The sequence below is a fragment of the Lactuca sativa genome, chromosome 5 (assembly GCF_002870075.4).
Source record: "Lactuca sativa cultivar Salinas chromosome 5, Lsat_Salinas_v11, whole genome shotgun sequence".
Classification (NCBI taxonomy): domain Eukaryota; kingdom Viridiplantae; phylum Streptophyta; class Magnoliopsida; order Asterales; family Asteraceae; genus Lactuca; species Lactuca sativa.
The window spans coordinates 343,096,713-343,119,154 of NC_056627.2; the positions used below are offsets into that span (position 1 = coordinate 343,096,713).

The 22,442-nt window shown below is 30.9% G+C and overlaps 1 protein-coding gene and 1 long non-coding RNA gene across 2 annotated transcripts; both read right to left on the reverse strand.

Annotated features, from left to right (window-relative positions):
- Positions 1-11,769: 11,769 nt before the first annotated feature.
- LOC122194530 (uncharacterized) lies at positions 11,770-14,603 on the reverse strand. Its single transcript, XR_008223681.1, has 7 exons — positions 13,982-14,603; positions 13,615-13,791; positions 12,838-13,288; positions 12,491-12,742; positions 12,287-12,355; positions 12,107-12,206; positions 11,770-11,974 (listed from the first exon to the last, which is right to left on the reverse strand). It is a non-coding gene; the product is annotated as an uncharacterized LOC122194530 (long non-coding RNA).
- A 3,165-nt stretch (positions 14,604-17,768) lies between these two features.
- LOC111916513 (putative E3 ubiquitin-protein ligase XBAT31) lies at positions 17,769-20,918 on the reverse strand. Its single transcript, XM_023912178.3, has 8 exons — positions 20,589-20,918; positions 20,414-20,476; positions 20,206-20,277; positions 19,994-20,115; positions 19,739-19,879; positions 19,522-19,629; positions 19,161-19,422; positions 17,769-18,644 (listed from the first exon to the last, which is right to left on the reverse strand). Exons 1-8 carry the CDS (start codon positions 20,763-20,765, stop codon positions 18,240-18,242), a joined length of 1,350 nt encoding a protein of 449 aa, XP_023767946.1. The 5' UTR covers positions 20,766-20,918; the 3' UTR covers positions 17,769-18,239.
- Between the last annotated feature and the right edge of the window lie 1,524 nt (positions 20,919-22,442).

Below are 22,442 nucleotides of genomic sequence, written 5' to 3' on the forward strand. Positions count from 1 at the left end.
TAATTCCTTCACCGTTCAAAATTAATAATATTATTAATTAGGAAATATACCGGTGCTTCCCACGAGGATAGCTATTTATTTATTTATTTTATTTATTTATTTTTAACTTTTGTATTGTTTTGCCTTGTACACAAACACTTGGACATAGGATGCAATATCCATCTGCAAACCCAATTCTTGTAGAAGTTTCTTGTCTATATGGAGTTCATCATAAGCCCAACAGATCCAATCCTTTCACTTAACTCATCTAGCTCTTCATCTTGCGTATACTCACCAATTAATTTATTACATACATATAAATAATAATAATAATAATAATAATAATAATAATAAAAGATAAATTTGACATTACCTACCTGATTAAAACCATTTGTGTATCAGATTCTGAAGAAATGAAATCATCATGATCTTTAGCAATATAATGGTTGCTTTTGTATTGCTGACCTAGACTTGGCTGATGCATCCTATTATATGTGCAAGAGTTTCTGCCATTCAAGTCTATTCCCATCACTAATTTCCTAACATTCACCACCTGAATCAAATCAATTGTGTGAATTTTAATGTTTACATAAAAAAAATTAAAAAAATAAACTAAGAATTTACTTGAGTCCTACTAGTTCTTGTCAATTTAAATCTTTTTTCTAGTTCGGGTTGATCAATTCCATATTTAGAGGAGTCCGTAATAGCTAAAGAAATAGCTTTTTCCAATTCATCCACTTTTCTGATAGAGATTAACATAGATGGATAGTCGCCCTAATTGTTTGGAATCGGACCGACACTTCTTGTAATGTAGGAACCGAAACCGAAAAAAATGCTATGGATTTTTTATAGTTTTCTAATTAAAAGATAGATAAATTAATCATTACAAAATTTTAATTAAAATCTATAAACATTAAACATCGACCATTGAAAATTTACATCACGAACAAAAGTTAATACTTACAAAGTCAACCATAAATGGGCCGAATAGCAACAAAAGACAAAAGTGTTATTTTCCATATTTACAGGACGTTAATTGTTGGTATTACGGTTCACGTTAGGATTAGTTTTTTATTTTTATTTCTAAATATTATTAAAAAGAGAACCTTTGATTATAAACTGAAGAAATCAGAGTCATTGATTGCATTTCAATCCTATATTTTCCACCTTGGATTATTGCTATATCATCTTTGTCAATCCTTTTATTTTTGTCCACCAAATTTATAAAATGTATATTAAATTTTAAATTATGAATTTTATTAATGACAATTAAATCTCATCAAAATTAAAATTAATTAAATTAGAAATTTTATTAATGACAATTAAATCTCACCAAAAATAAAATTAATAAAATTAGGAATTTTATTGATCACAATTAAATCTCACCAAAAATAAAATGAAAAAAATACCTCACCCCACCCCTTATTACCAGTATCCCTACACTCTCTCCTCATTTCTTTACATAATCTATCTAACCTAATTTTTGTACCGAAGAAAAAAAATATGGGAAAGAAGAAATAAAATACTTGTGGGCTTCAATCTGTATGAATCAGTCTTATGTTCGATCATCATGGAAGAATTAAGAATGATATAGAGATAAATTTTATTTGGATTCTACATTAATTTGATTGTAGTTTAGATCGATTTTGGTTAAGTTTTAGATTATGTTTATTTTGTTCTGTTTCAACTATGAAGTTCCAAGCTATAAAACCTTTCGATTTAAGTTTAAATCGATAATGGTTACGTTTTCTAATTTTGCTTCGATTTTTATTCTTATGATTTGTATTGTTGATTTTGATTTTTTAAGTTATAGGTATCTGAGAGCAAAAAGTTGGACACAATAGCACCACTACCTCTCATCCATTGTTTCGATTTGGCAGATATGTCCAATAGGTAGTGAATTTGTATATGTCGATTTGATTTTTTATTTTTACGTTTTTGTATATGTGTTTAGTCAATAATTTTTTGTGGCTTACGAAATCATGAATGGAAGATATACCCGAGTCAATGTCAATAATGCTTTACCCATTTGATCTCTTCCTGGATTTAAAGATGGAATTCAAACCCTTTTACCAGTGTTGCAAAACTCGGCCTACTCGGCCGAGTACTCGACCGATTACTCGGAATCGGCCCTCCACCGAGGCGAGTAATGTCAACTCGGCCAAAAAACTTGGATTTAGTCAAAATCAGCCAAAAATCGGTCAAACTCGGTTAAAAATTGGACAAACTCGGTCAAACTCGGGCCTATTCGGTCAAACTCGACCAACTCGGTCAAAATCGGTCAAACTTGGTCAAAGGATCAAAATTGTCATAAAAAGAGAAAAAAAATCAAGAATTTCAAGATTAATATGTATAATGCACTTAATGATTTATTATTTAACACAAACATGCGATTATTACTACATATATATCTTAAATTTTCAGTAATTATCCACGTAGTGAGACAATTATGTGTATTTCAGTTTTTATGTATTCACATATATCTAATTTTGGTTATATATTTCAATCAAATTATGATTTTAACTTATGGTTTTGACATATATAATTTTCCAAAAAATATTTCTACATGAATTACCGAATCCGAGTACTCCGAGTACTCGCTACTCCCCAGTCGGCCGAGCAGGTACCGAGTAGCGAGTTCTACAACCTTGCCTTTTACCAATGAGTGATCCACATATTCTACAACTCAGCAAAACTTAGTAGTGATATTTGTTTTGATTTATTGTAAAAAACATCTTTTTATAAAAACACAAATTGGGCTCTCAGAAAGGAGTTATTCACCGGTCTCTTTTTAATATCATAAAACATCTTTTAGACTCAATATCAAAGTAAAGACAAAGTTTTATTATACCGTGTAAATAGATTACCTCGATAAACCTTATTGGAAAATGTTTATGATTGATTACTTTTGGTTACTTAGTAGTCTTTCTTTTTTCTTTTTTCTTTTTTTTTTTTGGAAAAACTATCTTCTAATTTATCTGTTACATATTATTCTGTTTTTTAAAAGGAGACATACATAGAACTCAGATTGATACTTTTTCGTTTTGTGTTTTTGGAATACATTTTAGTTGTGAACTTGATGCTATGCAAGTACTTGAGTTGTCTAGGCATGTTGAGAAGTATAATAAGAACCTTGCACAACCTTATTCTTTCATTTAACTTTGAATATTCTTAATGAGTTTACTTTCTCAAGGATAAATGGGTATACCCTACACTCTTGAAAATAGGGTTGGGAACATTGTGAGTATCTAGGTTTTCTCAGTAATAAGATAAGACATTAGTATAAAAGTTGCAATATAAACATCTTTTAGTTACATAATAATAACTAAACAAAGATATGTGAACGATTATCTTTATAATTCAAATTGCAATATATAACATAAAAATCGTATTAAATTTTCATTATGTTTCGTTCCATGCCTCACAAACATGTTTCTGGAATGGAATTACCCATTCTATTATCTGGCTTTTAAGATTACATATCCTTTCCATTTCTTTGTTCTATTCTTTGCAACCTCACATATCTCAAAAAAAGTAATTCGGAAATCCATCAAAAATAGAAATGTTTTTATAAACTCCTATATGGGAAGAAGAAGCATAAGACTAAATGAGTGTATGATGTTAATCTAATTATGATGTTCTTTCATCTCTATTTGCATGTTTCTAGCTTGTTTATAGTATTGTCTATAAAATATTGTTGTTATATTTGAAAGTTCATTTTCCCATTTTCATCTTCTTTTTTTTTTTTGTATATTTTAATCTTTCAAGTTTTTTAGAGTAATTGAGGGAACATTTCTACTTGGGATTGGGGTGAAGTCAAAAGCCCTAAAACTGGAGGGTAGTTGTATTCAGAACCACTTGAATATTGAAGATTTTTGTTGACATTAATTTTAATAATCGTATGTACCCTAGAAGAGATATCATAACTATAATTTATTTTTTTATAACGTTTCTTGTATTTTTTTTTAATGTTCTACATGTGATGGCTACAAGGTATGATCACCCCTATCTATGATCAAGACTAATTTGGTAAATCTTTAAATTTATACTTTATTAAAGAGTACAAACGAATATTTTTGGCTTTTGGTTCCTTATGAAAGAGGCAAGGGTGTAATGGTCCTTTTAATAAAATTGTTTATTACTTTTTGTGTCTACAACATAATTACCACATTTTGATTATGCTTATTCAATACTCCATCCGTCCCAATATTATTGTCCACGGACAAAAAACACATAGATTAAGAAAAACATTAATTACCACTAACTTTATATAATAAAATGACAGTTTTGTCCTTACTTTGCATTTAATGTTTCATTAAATGCTTAGTTTGTTAAGTAATAATGAGGGAGTATTTTGGTAAAAATGTTATTTATTTTTAGAAGTGGACTATTATTTTGGGACAAACCAAAAAGGAAAGATGGACTATAATTTTGGGATGGAGGGAGTATGTCATAATATTTTATTTGATCTAAATTTATGATTTTCATTGTCTAGAATTGTAAGATTCCGAGACTCTTTTCAATTTTTTAATGTCATCGATTATTTCAATAAATTTTAAGCTGTAAGTACTTTAGATGTACAATCGAAGCTTCTGATTATATTTGATAGAGTAGTTAAAGGGGGTTGTTTTTTTAGATTATTGATTATTATATTGAAACATTTTTTTAAAACAATAACATTATCTCTACCATTCAATATGGAAACCATCATTCATGAACCCACTACCATATCAGCTTTTCCCTCTCCTCTCTCTTCCATTTTCACAACCCACAACACATTGAAACCTTATCTTTTTCAACCCACTCAATTTAAAAAAAATACAAAACAAATAAGGTATAAGTTTTAAGACACATGGTACGAGACAGAAAAAAGAGAGAGAGAGAGAAAGAGAGAGAGATAGAGAAAGAGAGAGAGTGTAACAACCGAAAAATACAACCAATTTTAAATTTTTTTAAAAACATCTCGATACCATAAAATCTTTACAAAAAGGTTTTCAGTACAAAACATTTAACGTGTTCCCAGAATCACAACACTACAAAATCATGAGGAGCGGTACGATCACGCCTTCGCCTTGCCACGATCACCTGAAGAACCTGAAAAACATAAAACCACAACTGTAAGCCCAAAAGCTTAGTGAGATATCCCCAAAATACCAACCACATATACCATACACGCATAACATGCCATAACATATCCGATCACAGAACAACCATGCACTTCGGGTCTACTGCGTAACTGGTCCGCCACACCGGCCTACAGTCCACCTAGTCCACCCTCTGAGTCTATCCACATACATCGAGTCTACAGTATGAGTGGTCCGCCCACATCGGGCCTTCAGTCTATCTGGTCCACTCTCCGAGCCTTCGGCACGTCTGGTCCGCCCTCTTCGGGGCCTACAGCCTATCCGGGCCGCTTGCTGGGCCTTCGGGACAACCGGTCCGCCCTGGGTATCTTGGCCTACAGCACACAGCAGGACCCGCCTCAACCCAACTCCAGTCCAAACAACCATGTGCACATATACATACAATCATATAAAAATTCACAGTCAACAAGCAGATCAAACAGATCACATAGCATATCATAATCCTAACCAGGGTACCGACCTAACAGGTCACGAACATAGCATTACCCTACGTCTCATCCAAAATACTACTTATGCACATACGCCTTTCCAGGCCATGACCTTCCGGTCCCCATAATATATAACGCCTTTCGGCCCATATCATAATGCCATACAAAACAACTATCCGGATTTCCATCTGATAAAAGGGTCGGCCTTGGTGTCGTAGACCCTATTGATATAGTGAGGATAAATCACCTCGAAACTACCGACTGAACAGATAACCCAAGCTGCTCCGCTCACTGATACGATCTCCACCACTAGGCAACCACCAATGCACTGAACTCAAAACAATAATCAACAATTACCAAAATGCCCCTGGAAACCACTGGTCAACCCTTGGTCAAAGACAAGGTCAAAGTCAACCCCTAACTGACTCTACTCGCCGAGTCATCCCGATGACTCGCCGAGTCCCCATACTCAGAACTTCCCTCAATCCGCGACCTAACTCGCCGAGTCACCCCGAGACTCGTCGAGTTCAACAACTCTGAGTCCACTCGCACACAACTCACCGAGTCATCCCTTGACTCACCGATTTTTGACTCGACCAGAAAATATTGGGACTCTTCGACAAGACTCGCCGAGCCCAAGAACAGACTCGCCGAGTCTAAGGCTTTCTTCAACCTACTCGCCGAGTTGTTCATACAACTCGTCGAGTTCCAGGCCATCTTCATCCAACTCGCCGAGTCCCAGCGTATCTTCAAGCAACTCGTCGAGTCCACCCATGTGACTCGTCGAGTACCGCCGGTCTGAATCCATACAGAAGCATTCCAGGCCATGCAATTGATCCAAAACATAGATCTAGCCTCCTACAACCCATCCATCACGTAAAGTGGCAAACTTTACGTGAATCCAAAGAGATCTATGCATTTTTCACATTAGGGCTAAGGTTTGGGACATGATAGCTTCATCCAACACTCAACACAGGGACTTTCATGCATTCCAACTCTTCTCCATTCCAGATCTGAGGTAGCAACCTTAGATCTAACCTCTAGACTCCATTATAACCTAAGATAAGCTTCCTTCAAAACCCAAAATGAAGAAACAAGACAACAACAGCCCAAGAACGAGATATTACCTCAAAAGAACGCCCCTACTGCAAGGAAACTCGAATCCAAACAAAGCCCCTTGCTCCACACCTTCAAACTCCCAAACTTTCTTCAACAAATGCTCCTCCAAGCTCCAAATCACTCAACAATGGTGCTTCTCCACGATTTTAGGGTTTCTGGGACTCAAGGGGTGATAAAGAGGCTGGGAGGAAAGCATAATGTTCTTTATATAGGGCTCAACCCCGAGAATTAGGGTTTTCTCCACTCAGCACCTACTCGCCGAGTCCACCTCATTGACTCGCCAAGTCGGCTACTTAATATGCGACCAAATCGCGACTCTACTCGCCGAGTCCATCCATGGACTCGCCGAGTCACTCTTTCCCAAATTACTCTTTTAGCCCTTCCACTCTACTCTTGATATTTCGGGATGTTACAGAGAGAGAGAGAGAGTGTGTGTGTGTGTGTATGTATGTGTGTGTGAGAGAGAGAGGACGAAGCGGGTTAGTGAAGCTACATAAACAACGCACTCTTCCTAGCCCACTCAAGCTGGAGTGGTGTCTTGGAGGTACCAATGGTACCTCCCAATTTTACCATGACTCCATCCTCCCTAACAAGAATATATTAACGTGATTTCATTCAAATGTTTATTAAACGTGGAAAACAACAACATCTGGAAACAGGGATGCTTCTTTCATTCTTTTCGGTACGAATCCAATTTGTAGATTTAATCAGCATGATAGTAGAAACATATGTTTTGCATCCATATTTCATGACAGTGAGATTATATAAACAATAAAAGATCATTCAATTATCGTCTATGAACACAAAAAAAAACTTAAAGAAGAGTGTGTATGTGTAGAGAAAGGGAGATCGGTGAACTTATTGCTAACGCTATGGAGAAAGTTGTCAAAGAAGGTACTCACTCTATATTATTGTTATCCATTATATACAATCTTATCTTCTAAAGAATGATAAAAATGTTAATTTTTAGTTTTTTTTTCAACATTTTGACTACTTTTTTTTTATAGTTTCTACTCGACAATTTAGCTGATGATGTTGAAGCATTTTCAAGTGTTGGAATTGGTTATCGTTTGAATGTCTCTTGATGTAAATGTTAAGTAATTATTGTTTATAGTCATTATTTTACTTAGAATTTTCTTTTAGGTTTTAGAGGCATAGTAGCACATATAATAAGTACTATTAAATGAAAAAAAAAAAAAAAACGATGTTGATGTTGTTTATACCGTGTAAATCACAATTACAAGAATAAATATTAGCACATATATATGGTTAAGATTACAATTTTTAAACAACGTTTGTATCTTCGAAACATTCTGCATAATTAGCTTAAATTAACAATTGTACACTTATGTTATATAGATATTCCAACGTAGATATTATTTTTAACTAATCATTATAATTTAACAAATAAAACATCTATCTTTGTAGATTAATAATTTTTTTTAAAAACATTGATTAGTTAATAGCATTGGTTTTATATTTATATGTATTTTTTTATGTGTCCCCCGCGTTATTCGCAGGTCATAACCTAATTTTTCTATAAAACACTTTCCTTACCAAACAACACATATATCAATTCGGCTACATATAAAATACGAAGTTCATGTTTAAATGCATAAAATATTAAACGGATAACCAATTAAAAATAAACAAGACAATAATATCAATTAAATGCACCATTTAAAAGATATAAAATAATTTGTGTCATTCATGGCAAAGCAGGCTCAATCCACTAAATCGATCCTTGTTACAAACTCAACTAGAAGTCAAATATATGTAATAATTTCATCCGATAAAAATATTTTAAGATTTAATTAGGATGTCTATATGGTACAATAGAGTGTTTTTTTAGCCAATCCCATTTGGAAATCCCATTTGGAAATTATATGAAAATTTCATATATATATATAAGAACCGGAACCGGAACTGCTTTAGCAGTTCCGGTTCTAAAACAGACGGTTCCGAGACGGTTCCAATTTCAAAGATGAATATCCTGTTATTTTGCTCATCCTAAAAAATATTGATTGTCATCATTATGATAGTAAGTTTTGTATTGATACTCATTTTTATTCTTTCTTTTTTTGAACTCAATCTCACATATGCCGCATTGATGCATAAATTATATTTTCTTTATTAACTTATTCTAAATCTATACCTGCTTAAATACATTTGTGAACGGCTTGTCATAAGTTGTTTTCTGTTCATTTTTTGGGTTTTGTTATTTTATACCGTGATATAGGTTATAAATGTGGGACGGATCCAAGAGGTAGCCTGGGATATCTTTCAAAAAAAATTCAGTAGTTTAATTTTTGTAGAAAAAATTCGTTTTATGTAGTGTATATATACGCATCCCTTTACTTATAAGCACAAACAAAGAGCTAATCTACTGGTTAAGGTGTTGGCTTATTGAAACAAAGGTTTTAGGATCAATCTTGCTCCTTAAAAATCCTTTGTTTACATATCTTTTATTTTTCCAGCTTTCTATTTTTATTTTCCAAATTATTGTATCCCACATAGCCAAACACATGTAAACTCAGTTATTTTCATCTGTTATATAAACTTGTTATCTTCATATTTTATTTGATATCTACTTTGAGTCCCACATCGTTTCAAGTATCAAAAAATACTTCAACTTCATGTTTATATAACAAGACTTGAAATTAACTAAGGATTTGATTAAGGTTTGGATTTAAAAGTAAAACCAAATCAGAAAACCCAAGTACAAACTGAAAACCGAAACACCAAACCAAAAGGTTTGGGTTCGATTCGGTTTTAAAAGTTTTAAAAGTTTGATTTTAAGTCAAAACTGACCTGAACCGCCCCATGCTCGGCCGTTGCGGTAATACCCGAAAAAATTGGGACGTCTTCTGCATTGAGTCCGGCTCCACCACTGTTATAAACTCAGTGCTTCGTTTTAAAACATATAATTATACTGGGCTTAGTGGTTTGTAAATAGTTATTCAAAGGGGAGGGGTTGTGTGCGGATATGCTATTGCATTTCTCTCTTTTTCAATTCTCTTATTTATTTTTTTTACGTATACTGATACACCCCTTTTATTTTCCTTTTGTTACAGTTTTAGCCCAACATCTATTTTCTTGATGAATTTGAATTATCTTTCTTAAGTTTTAGTCTAATTTCGAGTTATTTTTCGAAAAATGGTCCACATTTTATTAAAACTATTTTTTTACAATTTCCTTCAAATTTATTCTTTAACCTTTTTGTACAATATTTATGTACTGTTTTTTATATTTTTTAATGAGAGCATTATAACCAAAATTGTTAAGATTGTGATCCTACGTAAAATCGTTTTTTGATTTGTAAGATCGGAACTAGGATCTTAAGATTTCACAAAAATAAACATAATTTTCATTTATAATTTTAAAACATGAAAAATATTTCAGACATTTATTTTTTAATTTAAAAGTTATGAAAACTTTAAAATATTAATCATAAGCCACAACATAAAATTGATAAACGGTAAATTAAAAAATGTTAAAAATATGAACTTGTAAAAAAATTTATTTGCAATAATAATAATAATAATAATAATAATAATAATAATAATAATAATAATAATAATAATAATAATCAAGGGAAAGTAGGATTGGTCGGATCTCAATCCTATGATCTTACCTACGATATTACTATCCTACTTACGATTGTACCCTAAATACGATACGGTTCGTTTTTCATACATACGATTGTAAAATCGTAAGATCTTACGATTAGGATCGCAATTTTGATAACCATGATTATAAAATTTGTTACAAAATTTCTCTAACCTTTTCCTCAATTTTGTTTTTTTAAATTTTTTGTAAAAAATATTTTATACTACTTTAAGAGATTTTTTTGTTATACTAGTTACGCGTTTTTTACTTTTTTTTACAATGTTTTTTATGAAATCGTAAAAACATTCTTACAATTTTTTTCAGACATTTTTTTGAACTTTCTTTTTCTTATGTTTTTCAAAAATTAATATGTTTTACAGATTTTTTACTACTTTTTTTTGCAATTATTTTCTAATTAACAACTATTCTTTTTAACTTTTTTTTTAATATCTTTACATTTTTTTTAATTCATCAATACATTTTTCTTACAAAAATTTCCCAACTTCTTTTTCCAGCTTTGTTTTTTTTTATATATTTATTAAAACTTTGTATTTTCATAATTTTTTTGCTCAACTTTTGCAATTTTTTTACTAATTCATTTTTAAAAATATTTTTTTTACATGATTAAATTTCTTGAACTTTTTATATCTTTGTTTTTATACATATTTTAAAGATTTTTTCATTTCAAAAAATTATATTGTACATTGCAATTTGTGAAATATATATACACAAAATTTTATCATCCGATTTCGAAACAAATATTGTTGTAATCTTTTTTATGGATTAAAACTTCGCCGAGCCTACTGAGTAATTATCAAATGCCCCACAAACCAAAAAAATACTAGTATTACTTATAACTGAACCCTATTTTTATGTAAACTAGAAAGGTTACCCCCGCTACGCGGGGGCCAGAAGCTTTCGATGTTTCCGAATCGATAAATATGAAGCTTTCGATGTTTCCGAATCGATAAATATGACAGACGTAGAAAGTGCAATGATGAAAAGCCAGGGCTTGACCCCGGACCGTTTTTTTTCATGTTACTATGAAAAATTGTAAAAGTTTTGACTGCAAGGACCAGAAGTGTCAAAATGGCTAAAGAATTAAAGACGTAGGAATTAGCAAGTTTTTAGAAAAAGGATCAAAGCTGTCAAACCGTTAAAGTTTTGTGGTCAAACTTTAAATATTAAAAGGTTCCTAAAAAGTTTAAAAATATTGATTGCAAGGACAAAAGGTGTCAAAATGGCTAAAAAATGAGGAGCAAAGTTGACAAAAAACATCCAAACTTGTTATTCCTAACTTTGAAGCCCAACAATAGTACAGGGACCAATTCTGCAATTCTGCCAAAAAATGTACGTTGGCATTCTGTGTGATTTGTTCATTTACGAATTTCACAACTAAGTTTTCATGCAGGCCTACGGCAACGAATCATGTCATTCAAAAGATGAGGTTTGCAGATAATAACATAACATAATATGGTTTGGAAGCGGAAACCGCAATCTATACCACTACACTTAAAAATTTTCCTTTTAAGACTGTTACTTTTAAAAGAAATCTACTAAATGCAACGTTTTAAAGATTAATAGTTGAAAGTACAATTCTATTTATTAAATTGAAACCTAAAAATGCACTTTGTCATCCTCCATCAAGAAGTTTGGATCTCATCTGATGGTGATACTCTAATAAGTCACCGATCTCTGCAAAATAACAACAATTACCTTTTTTTTTATCAAAACATTATTGTAAAATAAAGAATGCTAACCGATTTTATCATTCCTTTTTAACATGTGAAATCATAAAAGAATATAATTTTTTAAAAAGATAGTTACCTCAAGGCATTTATATGTTATTCCACTACATCCATTTGTTGAGCATCGTAGTTGGTCCATTTGTCAATCGTTTCGACTGAAAGAACCCCAACTCCAATATCTATAACCATTGGTATTGGCATTAAAAGGTATAAAAAACAAATAAGTACTTCATAAAATGTTGGTAGAAATAGAGCTAACCTTGAAAGCAAAATACAAAGTTTATGAGAACACCCTTTTCATCTCCGGTAGAAATGACCATTATTGCCCCTGAGAGCATCAAGTGTCTCTTTATGTAACATAAAAATATGAAGTTAAATGCAATTACCAGAAAAGGTTACTTTAATTTAATATTATAAAATTTAAGGCAATAAATAAAAGATGGAAATAGCCGAATGGCCTTACCAGCAACTAACCCATCCTTTCACTCCAACAAAAAAGAAGTCAACTAACACAACCTGAAAGTGAGGTTTCTAAATCTGCTCAAAATTAAATAACAGAATTAACATAAATATATATATATAAAAAAAGAAATATATGAACAGTTTACAAATATAATCTCTTGGTAGTAGAGACGATAACATGTGCTGTAAAAAGTTGTAAGCGTCCTGATATATGCATTAGCGATTGAATAACCTCCTCTTTTGACTTTGTAAGCTGCAAAGGATTAAAAAATGTTTTAATAAAGACTCCATGAAAATTCTATATTACTTGCATTATTTGTTAAAACGTATTTTAAAATATTATTATACCTTGTACAATGAATCCAGTAGGTGTGCTATGGGGTCTTGAGATTTGATATAGTCACTGTGTTTAAAATAGCTGTGATCATCTATTATCAACAATTTGTTCAGTTGAGTCAAACTGTCAAAACCATTATTTGACTGTATGTTGGATGTAATATGTAGTAGTATAAGCATCCAAAAATACAAAAACCTCATTTTCAAAAAATATAACATAAGTAAAAAAGTTATAGTCATGGAAGTCAAAAATATAACATAAGTAAAGAATTTATAGTGACGGAAGTTATACTATATAGCAGAAACAGAGGTTAGGTACATATAAATAAAACAAAATTGTTGACTTAAAGAAATCGTTCTGTAATATAGGAACACAATGAAATAATGGATAATAAAGACATTACCTGTCATACTGAAACTTTTACCGGGACTGTAAAGTTGATTGTTGCACCCGTTACTCCACCTACAAACATCATATTCAACTAATTACCAAACAAAAAATAATAAACTTTGATAAGCTACCAAGGTAAACTCATCAAATCATGATGAAATTTTTGTAAATACTATTAGCAGTTAGCATAAACCCTATTTGACAAAATTTTCACAAATTAACTCCAAAACATTAGTTATACATTCATTGAGGCATTTCATCGAACATAAAGACTGCAAAAGCACTTAGACATTACACAAATTCTATTTCTAACTTTTAATACTCAATTTGAAATCTTCATGAGTAGGAGAGGCATAAGACAATTAGATAACGAATATATAGAAAGAGAAGTAGATTACCAGGTAGCGTTGGAAATGGATCTTGTATAGAGGAATCGATTATATCAACTTCCTTCAACGACTCAGTTCCCGGATGCCTCTGATAGCCATCGGATGGACGCCCCCGCTGCACTTTCCGGTGGTCGGCACCGTCACCATCACTATCGACATGTGCCTCCTTCTTTTTTGTTCTATTGACTACACAACATAAGGAAATATTTCAGAGAAAGATAAAGAGATAGAAAAAGGCACAGCAACGACGTCACAAAAAGAGACGTTATCGTTCTCTTTGAGCCTACAAAACAAATAAAAGCACAGAACCCTATTGGGGATAGAGTAGGAGAAGATGGAATTCCGAATAAAGAAAAAAATAGAGTCGAAATCTTACCCAAATAGAACAGTAGATTGATTTCAAATCCAAACTAAAACCTTGGTTCCATCCCAGGTTCCTTCAGCACATAGAGGCAGACGGCGGGTTTCATCTCCAAGAGTCGTTGTTTTTGAAGAAGTCGTCTGGAGGGACACTGCAGTTGGAAGTCGGAGGAGGCAGACGGTAGTGACTGTGAATGAGTCGGTCAGCATCAAGAAAGCAGTAGAAAGTAAGGGGGGTTCTAGTGCGTATCTGGATAGATGTAATTGGAGAATAAAACGGAAAAGAAAGAGGGAGAAAGAAGAAAAAAGCACGTGGACAACAAACGACAGGGGAGTAGACACGTAGAAAATATAAAGATATGTCAGCAATGTATGTGGAAAAAAGGAATATAAGAAGACTAAAAAGAAAGAAACGGAAGTAGAAGGGCAATAATCGACAATTTAGAATAAGAACAAATCAAAGAAAGAAGACTAAAAAGAAAGAAACGGAAGTAGAAGGGCAATAATCGACAATTTAGAATAAGAACAAATCAAAGAAAGGCAACAACAGAAAATATAAGGGCCATATAAGCCAAAAGACAACCAAGTATACTGTAGATAAGCAAAGAAAATTTTAATATATATATATAATTATACCATCGTTGCATATATTCATTTTCTGCAACATCATGTAACAATACTACCCTAATTATATACAAGTAAAATGTCTTAGTATATGTCCGTTTTTTTTTTTTTTTTTTTTTTTTTTTTTTTTTTTTTTTAATTTTTTTTAAATATCCTTCCTAATTATGTATGATTTGGGAACCATTTTAAATTTTAGAACTAAAGAATCAATTTTTTTCTCAACTTTTAGAGCTTATTTTTTATAAATTTAAAAACAAAAAATATAGAAATTGATAATTTTTTATTTTCTTTTCATTGATATCAAATTAGATATAATATTTTTTATGATCTGTTTAGATTCACACTATGAATCTGAATAGATCTAATATATATATATATATATATATATATATATATATATATATATATATATATATATATATATATATATATATATGATATTTTTAGATTTTTTTTTCGATAAAAAAATAAACTCTAAAACATAAAAATATAATGGTTCTAAGTTTTAAAATGTTCATTTGAGACCATGTTAATTTTGTGAGACATAAGGACGCGATCATAACCTTTCATTTTGAAGATAAAAAAAAAATAAAAGAAAAATTATAAAATGCAAAATAAAAAGAAAAATCCAAAAATTATTTTTTTGAATATTATTTTCGTCATTTAATTTATCAAAAATAAATAAAAAATAATAAAAATAAATAAATAAAATCACTGTTTTTTTCGAAATATGAGTGAAAAATTCTAATAGAATAGTAGAATTTGTAAATAATCAAATTGAATTTCTACAATGTTAGAATATTCTAATATTCTACTAAAATTGATAGATATGTTAAAATATTATAATATTCTACTTGAATTTTTAGGTTTGTTATAATATTTTAATATTTTATTAGAACTTTTTGAATATTTATAGTTTAATATTCTAGTAGAATATTCTAACATTCTAAAAATTTGATTTGAATATTTAGAGTATAATATTTTATTATAATATTTCACGTATATTTAAAAAAAAACTGTAATTTTTTTATTTTTCTTTTATTTTCTTTTTATTTTTTTAGATAAAAGAAATTTTGAAAATTTTCATTTATTTTGCATTTAAAAAATATTTTTTTATCTCCAAAATAAATGGCTAGGATTGCATCACCATGCCTCACAAAATATGATGGTCTCACATGAACTTAACCCTATCTATTCTAATAAATTGAAGTTTTTTTGCCACATGTTACACTCTCATTCAATTTGCCAAATGTCATGTTGTAGTTATTTTGAATTAATTTTTTTCCGCATGTCATTTTATGAGTTTTTTTATTTGATTAAAATTAATGTAATATTTTAATGTAATAATTGCAATACATGTAGTAATAAATGGATATCAATTTATATTAGAGAAATTAAATTATCTCCTAACTTTTATGCCTACAATTATTCCTACCCACTAAAATTATGACAAATCACCATTTAGTTTAATTTTAATTAATATATTCCTAATATAGCCTTAATGATTTAGTTAAAAAAAAATATGGAATGATGACAATTGTCATAATTTTATTGGGTAGGAACATTGTAAGCATAAAAAATAGGAAGCAATTTAATTTTTCTTTTTATTAATAAACTTACATTTTAATTTCAAAATTCTCAAATTAAAGCTCATTAGTTTCTTTTGTTTAGTTATTTAAATTATTTGTTTAAATTTAAAAGATAAAAAACATTTCAATTATAATAATTCATTATGTTTTCTTATTTTCATATAAATTCAAAGTTATAAAAACATTTTGTCGTTATATTTAATTTTTTTTTTTTAAATTAACTCATATAATTGTGTTTTATATATATATATATATATATATATATATATATATATATATATATATATATATATATATATATATATATATATATAGGTTCAGGTTCATTTGAGACCATTTTAATTTTGTGAGACCGTGAGACCAAATCTAAAAATAATTTTAAAATGCAAAATAAATGGAAAAATCCAAAAATTCTTTTTTTAAATGTTATTTTCGGAACTTGAATTAACTAAAAAAAATATAAAAAAATATAAAAAAAATAAAAAAAAAATAAAAAAAATTCCGTTTTTTTTTTGAAAAAAACGTGAAATATTATAAATAGAATATTTCACTGACATATTCTAAAAAATAATTTTAAAATGCAAAATAAATGGAAAAATCTAAAAATTCTTTTTTTAAATATTATTTTCGGAACTTGAATTAACTAAAAAAAATAAAAAAAAATTAAAAAAAATAAAAAAAAAATTCTTTTTTTTTTTGAAAAATACGTGAAATATTCTAAATAGAATATTACACTGTATATGTTCTAAAAATAATTTTAAAATGCAAAATAAATGGAAAAATCAAAAAATTCTTTTTTTAAATATTATTTTCGGAACATGAATTAACTAAAAAAAATAAAAATAAATAAACAAATGCGTCTCACGGTCTCACAAAATATAAGTGGTTTCAAATGAACCTAACCCTATATATATATATATATATATATATATATATATATATATATATATATATATATATATATATATATATATATATATATATATATATATATATATATATATATATATATATATATATATATATATATATATATATATATATATATATATATATATATATGTGTGTGAGTGATTGTGTGTGAAATGACATTTTGTTTCTTGTACTGAAGTCGCCTCAGCTTTGCTATATTCAATCAATATTGTTACAAGATTGAAATAGCATCAATCTCTTACCCCATGTGTATTTCTTCCGCCTTTCGACTTGACTGATTTCACCATACAACACAGTGCGTTTGCCATTTCACCCTTCAATTGTAGTAAAAACACAATCATCAAACACTTTGCTTCTTCTGTCAATTTCAGAGGTAAATTTGTGTGTGTTTGTGTTTTACCTTTAATCGTCAAAAGTTAAAGTTAAAGTAGATGATGATGAACAGATGATAGGGATGTACCTCTGCTCGTATGTTTCCCTTTTTCTTTTTTCTTGAAAACCAACCACACGCACTATTCAAATTCAAGTAGCTAGATTTTGTTCATATGATTACATAAAATCTCGCCAAATTATATAAATAATAATGCCACCAACAGACATGATCACATGAGTCATGACTTGTCCCTGAACTCTTCAATCATTTTGTACAAATAAAAATAATGAAAACTGCCAAGATTTTACATTATACAATACTACACTCCATACTCAATCAAGCAAGAAACTTACAAAAGGTGGGGTCCAATCTACCACACACCTCATTTTCTACTTTTGAGTTGGCCAACCCTTTTCCCCGAACTCAATTTACAACTCTAGATGCACGGGTTACAATTTGAGAATTGTGATTAGGGAAAAAGGTTATACCTATCATATCTACTAAAGAACAACAATCTTAAAGAATACTTTCTAAAGAGGCATATGCTCCTTCTTGATTCATAAGAATATTACAAAAGAAACAAATACTCACCATCCCCAATATGCTAAAAAAATCACATTTTGCTTTAGCTTTTGCTTATATGCTTATTCCTTAATAAGACATCTTTCCATAAATACCCAACCGGGCCCGACTTTCTTCAACCAATCCATGCTCGCCACATGTCAAAAGCCATAACTTTTTTTTTAAACTAATTTTCATGGTTTGTTGATGCATTCATTATCCACTGATATCCTCCCGGATCCACGGCCCACCATTTTCCCGAATGAGGGCACACCCGATAAACCCTTGAAGCTACTGCTTCCCTCACTTAAGTTCCAAGGCTTTCTCAATTTTGGCACCTTTGTGGACGAATAGAGGTCAAGATCATGGTCAAGGTCATGATCAGAAGCGTTGACTTTGACTTTTGCAACCACCAATTGGACAATGTTGCTACGGCAAAAGGGACAAACGGGTGCGGTTTGGGATGAAGTTGTTGGGTTGGGCTTGTTGTGGCAACACAAGGCTAAGGTGCATTGAGCACACATTTGATGCCCACAACCTTGGACCTCAATTGTGCATACTTGGTCAAAGCATATACAACATAACTCCGTTTCACTTTCCTACAAAACAAATAAGCTATTCATTTGTTAGAAACTTGAAATACTCGACTTTTCATCCCTCTTGTATGTTTGCAGAATTGGTCAAGGGTTCGAGTCACAACAGTCACACCGAGGGGAGTTTCAATCCCAATAAAAGTTGTATAGGAATAGGATAGTGTGGATCAGCGTTTATACAAAAAAAATGTATCAAGATTTATGCACTTTTTGTTATTTAAGCAAGAAAAAATTGATTTTTTATGCAATTTTTGTTATTTAAGCAAAAACCCATGATTAAAATTGATAATACACGCAAGAAACACCATAAATCACGCATCTTTCAAAAACGAGAATTCCAAAAGGGATCAAGTCAAGAAAAAGATTGACACTAAAGTCAAAAGTCATCAACTACGACCATTTCAAAACCAAACTTTCTGTTTTTGCTTTGTCTTTTCAATATTGTTTCTTTAGTCCCATGTTTTTGACTTTCTAAACAAAGTAAGAAGAATGGTAAAATTTAAACAATTTAAATAAAATTACCTCAGAAATAGTATCATCGGTGGATCCAGTATCCTGATTTGATGGTGATTGTACTGTGTACCCTGTACCTTTTAAGATTGTTTTCTCCCTCTCTCTATTAGCTTCCATTAGAGCTTGCTCTAGCAAAGCTTTTGCATCTTGATTAAGCTCGCTAATGAATTTTAATGGCGATGGCCACACCAAAGGCTCTGCAGATGATGGATTTAACAAAGCTGCACACCCTTCGTTGTTATGCTTTAACGCAACCAAATATGGAATTCTCCTGCATTTATTTGCAAAGATCTTAACACCAATCAAGAACATAATGCTTCAACTTTCACGACACTTAAACACATTACGATTTGGAAACTAAATAGTATACCCAGATGCATCTCTTTGAAGTCGATCTGCACCCCATGCCAATAATTCTCTGATGCAATCCATTGAACCTCCTCTTGCAGCCAAATGAAGTGGTGTGCTACCAGCGAAGCTGTAAATTATGACAAATAGAAAAAAAATTAGAAAATACAGACGCTATATATGGTATATAACTATATACTTATAAGAGAAGTTTATGTTATATTTGTATATATTCGTACCCATTTCTACCAGTGGATGCGCAGACAAGAGCCCCACTGTCTAGAAGTAAATGAACACATTGTGGACGTCCTTGACGTGCAGCCAAATGCAAAGGCGTTGCCCCTTTACCATCTCTAATATTCACAAATCTTGAAAATCCCCTAAAATCCCCAATTCGATTAATAAAATTTAGTCTTGATTTGTATCTTTTTTGGGTTTTAAAGTACAGATTTTGATGCATGAATTGAATTCTATTAAAGATAAGAGGGACCCACCAAGAAGCAGCGACATGGGAGGTCCGGGCGGCGTAAAGAATGGTTGCAAGACAATCGGAGTGACCATAATAAGCAGCGTAGTGCAAGCATGTTCTTCCGTTTAGTGAATCAAACATCAAAATCTGGCAAATTACAGACAAAATTAGCATCAATTCTGTTTTAAACAAGAAATTATCGAAGTGGAAAAGAAAAAAGGAAAGAATTTGACGTACATTAGCCTTGGCTTCAATGAGCTTTTCAACACAACTGATCTTCCCATAGATTGCAGCCAACATTAATGGAGTCTAACGAGGAACGCCCAGTTTTCAAATTAACCAAATTCAGTCAAACTTTTAAAAAAGGGGGAAAAGATAGTTCACATTTATTCAACCGAAACATGAAATAAATCGAAGAGAGCGCAAAAAGAACACACAATCACACCTTTTTATGACGATTCAAAGCATCGGGATTCACTGATTGATCTTCCAAAAGCAGAGAAACAATCTGAGAAGAAAAAAACCAAATGGCATATGTCAAGAAACCCATCAAATATCATAAAAAATGAATGATTTACCGAACGCTGAAACGAGAATTCAAGAAATCTTCAATTACCCACCTCGATCTGGCCATTGGCAGCGGCTATGTGAAGAGCAGAATTACGATCATAGGTAGTTTGTTGAACGAGAGATGGATCTCTTTCAAGAAGGCTTTTCACAAGCTTCAAATCCCCAAACTGTACAGCAGTGAATAACCCATGTTTCTCTTGCACTCTGCAACTAAGCCCCTGTCCCATCTTTTAATCCTACCTTATAGGGCTTGATTGTCAGGGAGGAGAGTGGCGGAGGTCCACCGGAATCATCCACTACCACCCAGAGGGAGGGATAGGTGGTGGTGTTGGGGGTGGTGAATGAAGAAGGTGGTAAAGCTTTCACATTTAAGCAGGGATAGAGAGAAATGGGAGGCGTCGGGCAGCACAAGGAAGACAGGCAACGGGCAGATGGGAGGGGTAAAGGCGGGACCTAATCTGACAAACGGGCAGTAGTCAGATATTTTACGGGCAGTTGGTGGATACTCTAACTTCGAGATAAAAAAAATAATAATAATTAAATAATGTGCAGTTGTTTTTTCGTTACATTTGATCAAATTTTATGGTAACAAATTAGTGCGTTTTGTTGACGGATTATTTTTCCAAGGAGTATTGAAATGCGAAGAAAACAGTGTGTGACAGTGTTTGGTTGATGGAGTAAATTATACAAACAACTAAAATAAATAATTATCATATGTGACAGTGTTTTTAAGGATCAGTTTGGTCCCTTACAGTAAAAAAAGGATTAAAATTTAATTTGAATATCACTATAGTACCTTTTATGTTTTCATTGCATTTTCTTTATATTAATCAAATAAATTTTAATTGTTTTTAATCGATTGAGAAAAATAATATATATTTACTATCCATCATTATCGATCATTCAAATACATCATTATTTTATATATTTTTTTATATAGGTAGCAACTTTATACCCCTTTATAGATCGGCTTCGTGAATGAGGCCTACTAACGGTAAGACTAACATTTATCTTATACATATATATATATATATATATATATATATATATATATATATATATATATATATATAATAATAATTATTCTTATAATATTATAATAGTATAAGGGTTGAATTTTAAACTTGTAAAATTCTAGGTTTGGAATTTAATTATTTCAAAAGTAAACTTTTAATCAAAAATTTAAATTCCAAAACTTGAGGGCAAGTTTTGAAATATTTCAAAACTGTCTAGATCAAAATTCTAATAATATAATTAAAAAATTAATTGGTGATTATCTAGTTTTGACATAATCCAATTTCATTCAAGATAATTGATCAAATAATTCAAACAATTAAGGTTTATCAAATAAGGCAATAATTATCTAATTAAATGATAAATATCTTTTATTTTGACAAGGATAATCATATGGAATAAAAAAAATCGGATTTTATTAATTAAAAAGAATTTTGGTAATTATCCCAAGTCAAAATAAGCCAAAATCCCGAAAATCCATTTGCCTGACACCCCGACTTGCCGAGTCCCTTACAGAACTCGCCGAGTTCATCTAACTCGTCGACTTCATCTTGGGACTCGACGAGTTTGTCAGGAAGAAGGCATAAAAGTCGATTTTAAGCAATGAATAAACACACAATGCATCAAATACAATAGAAACCAAGCAAGGCTCTGATACCACTAATGTGTTTTGAGCAAAAAAACATTCTTATGTGCCCATGCAAAACCCTAGAGCTTTGGATCTCGGTTTCTCTATTGTACATGCAAATATATCCAAAGCTTGTAAACCCTAATCTAGCATACTATAAAATCGAAATCTATAGCTAAAACAAGTTTAGATTATTACCTTTGATAGTAGCAAGAATCTTCAACTTCAAGAGCTTAGTATCATAATTGTAATACCTCTAATG

What these genes read in the sequence shown, in the direction of transcription:
- LOC111916513 (XM_023912178.3), bottom strand. Translation starts at nt 20,765, where the DNA reads ATGGGACAGGGGCTTAGTTGCAGAGTGCAAGAGAAACATGGGTTATTC. An exon ending in TCCCATGTCGCTGCTTCTTG is followed by an intron (nt 19,880 to 19,993) that starts GTGGGTCCCTCT and finishes TGGGGATTTTAG; the next exon opens with GGGATTTTCAAGATTTGTGA. An exon ending in CTTCAAAGAGATGCATCTGG is followed by an intron (nt 19,423 to 19,521) that starts GTATACTATTTA and finishes AAATAAATGCAG; the next exon opens with GAGAATTCCATATTTGGTTG.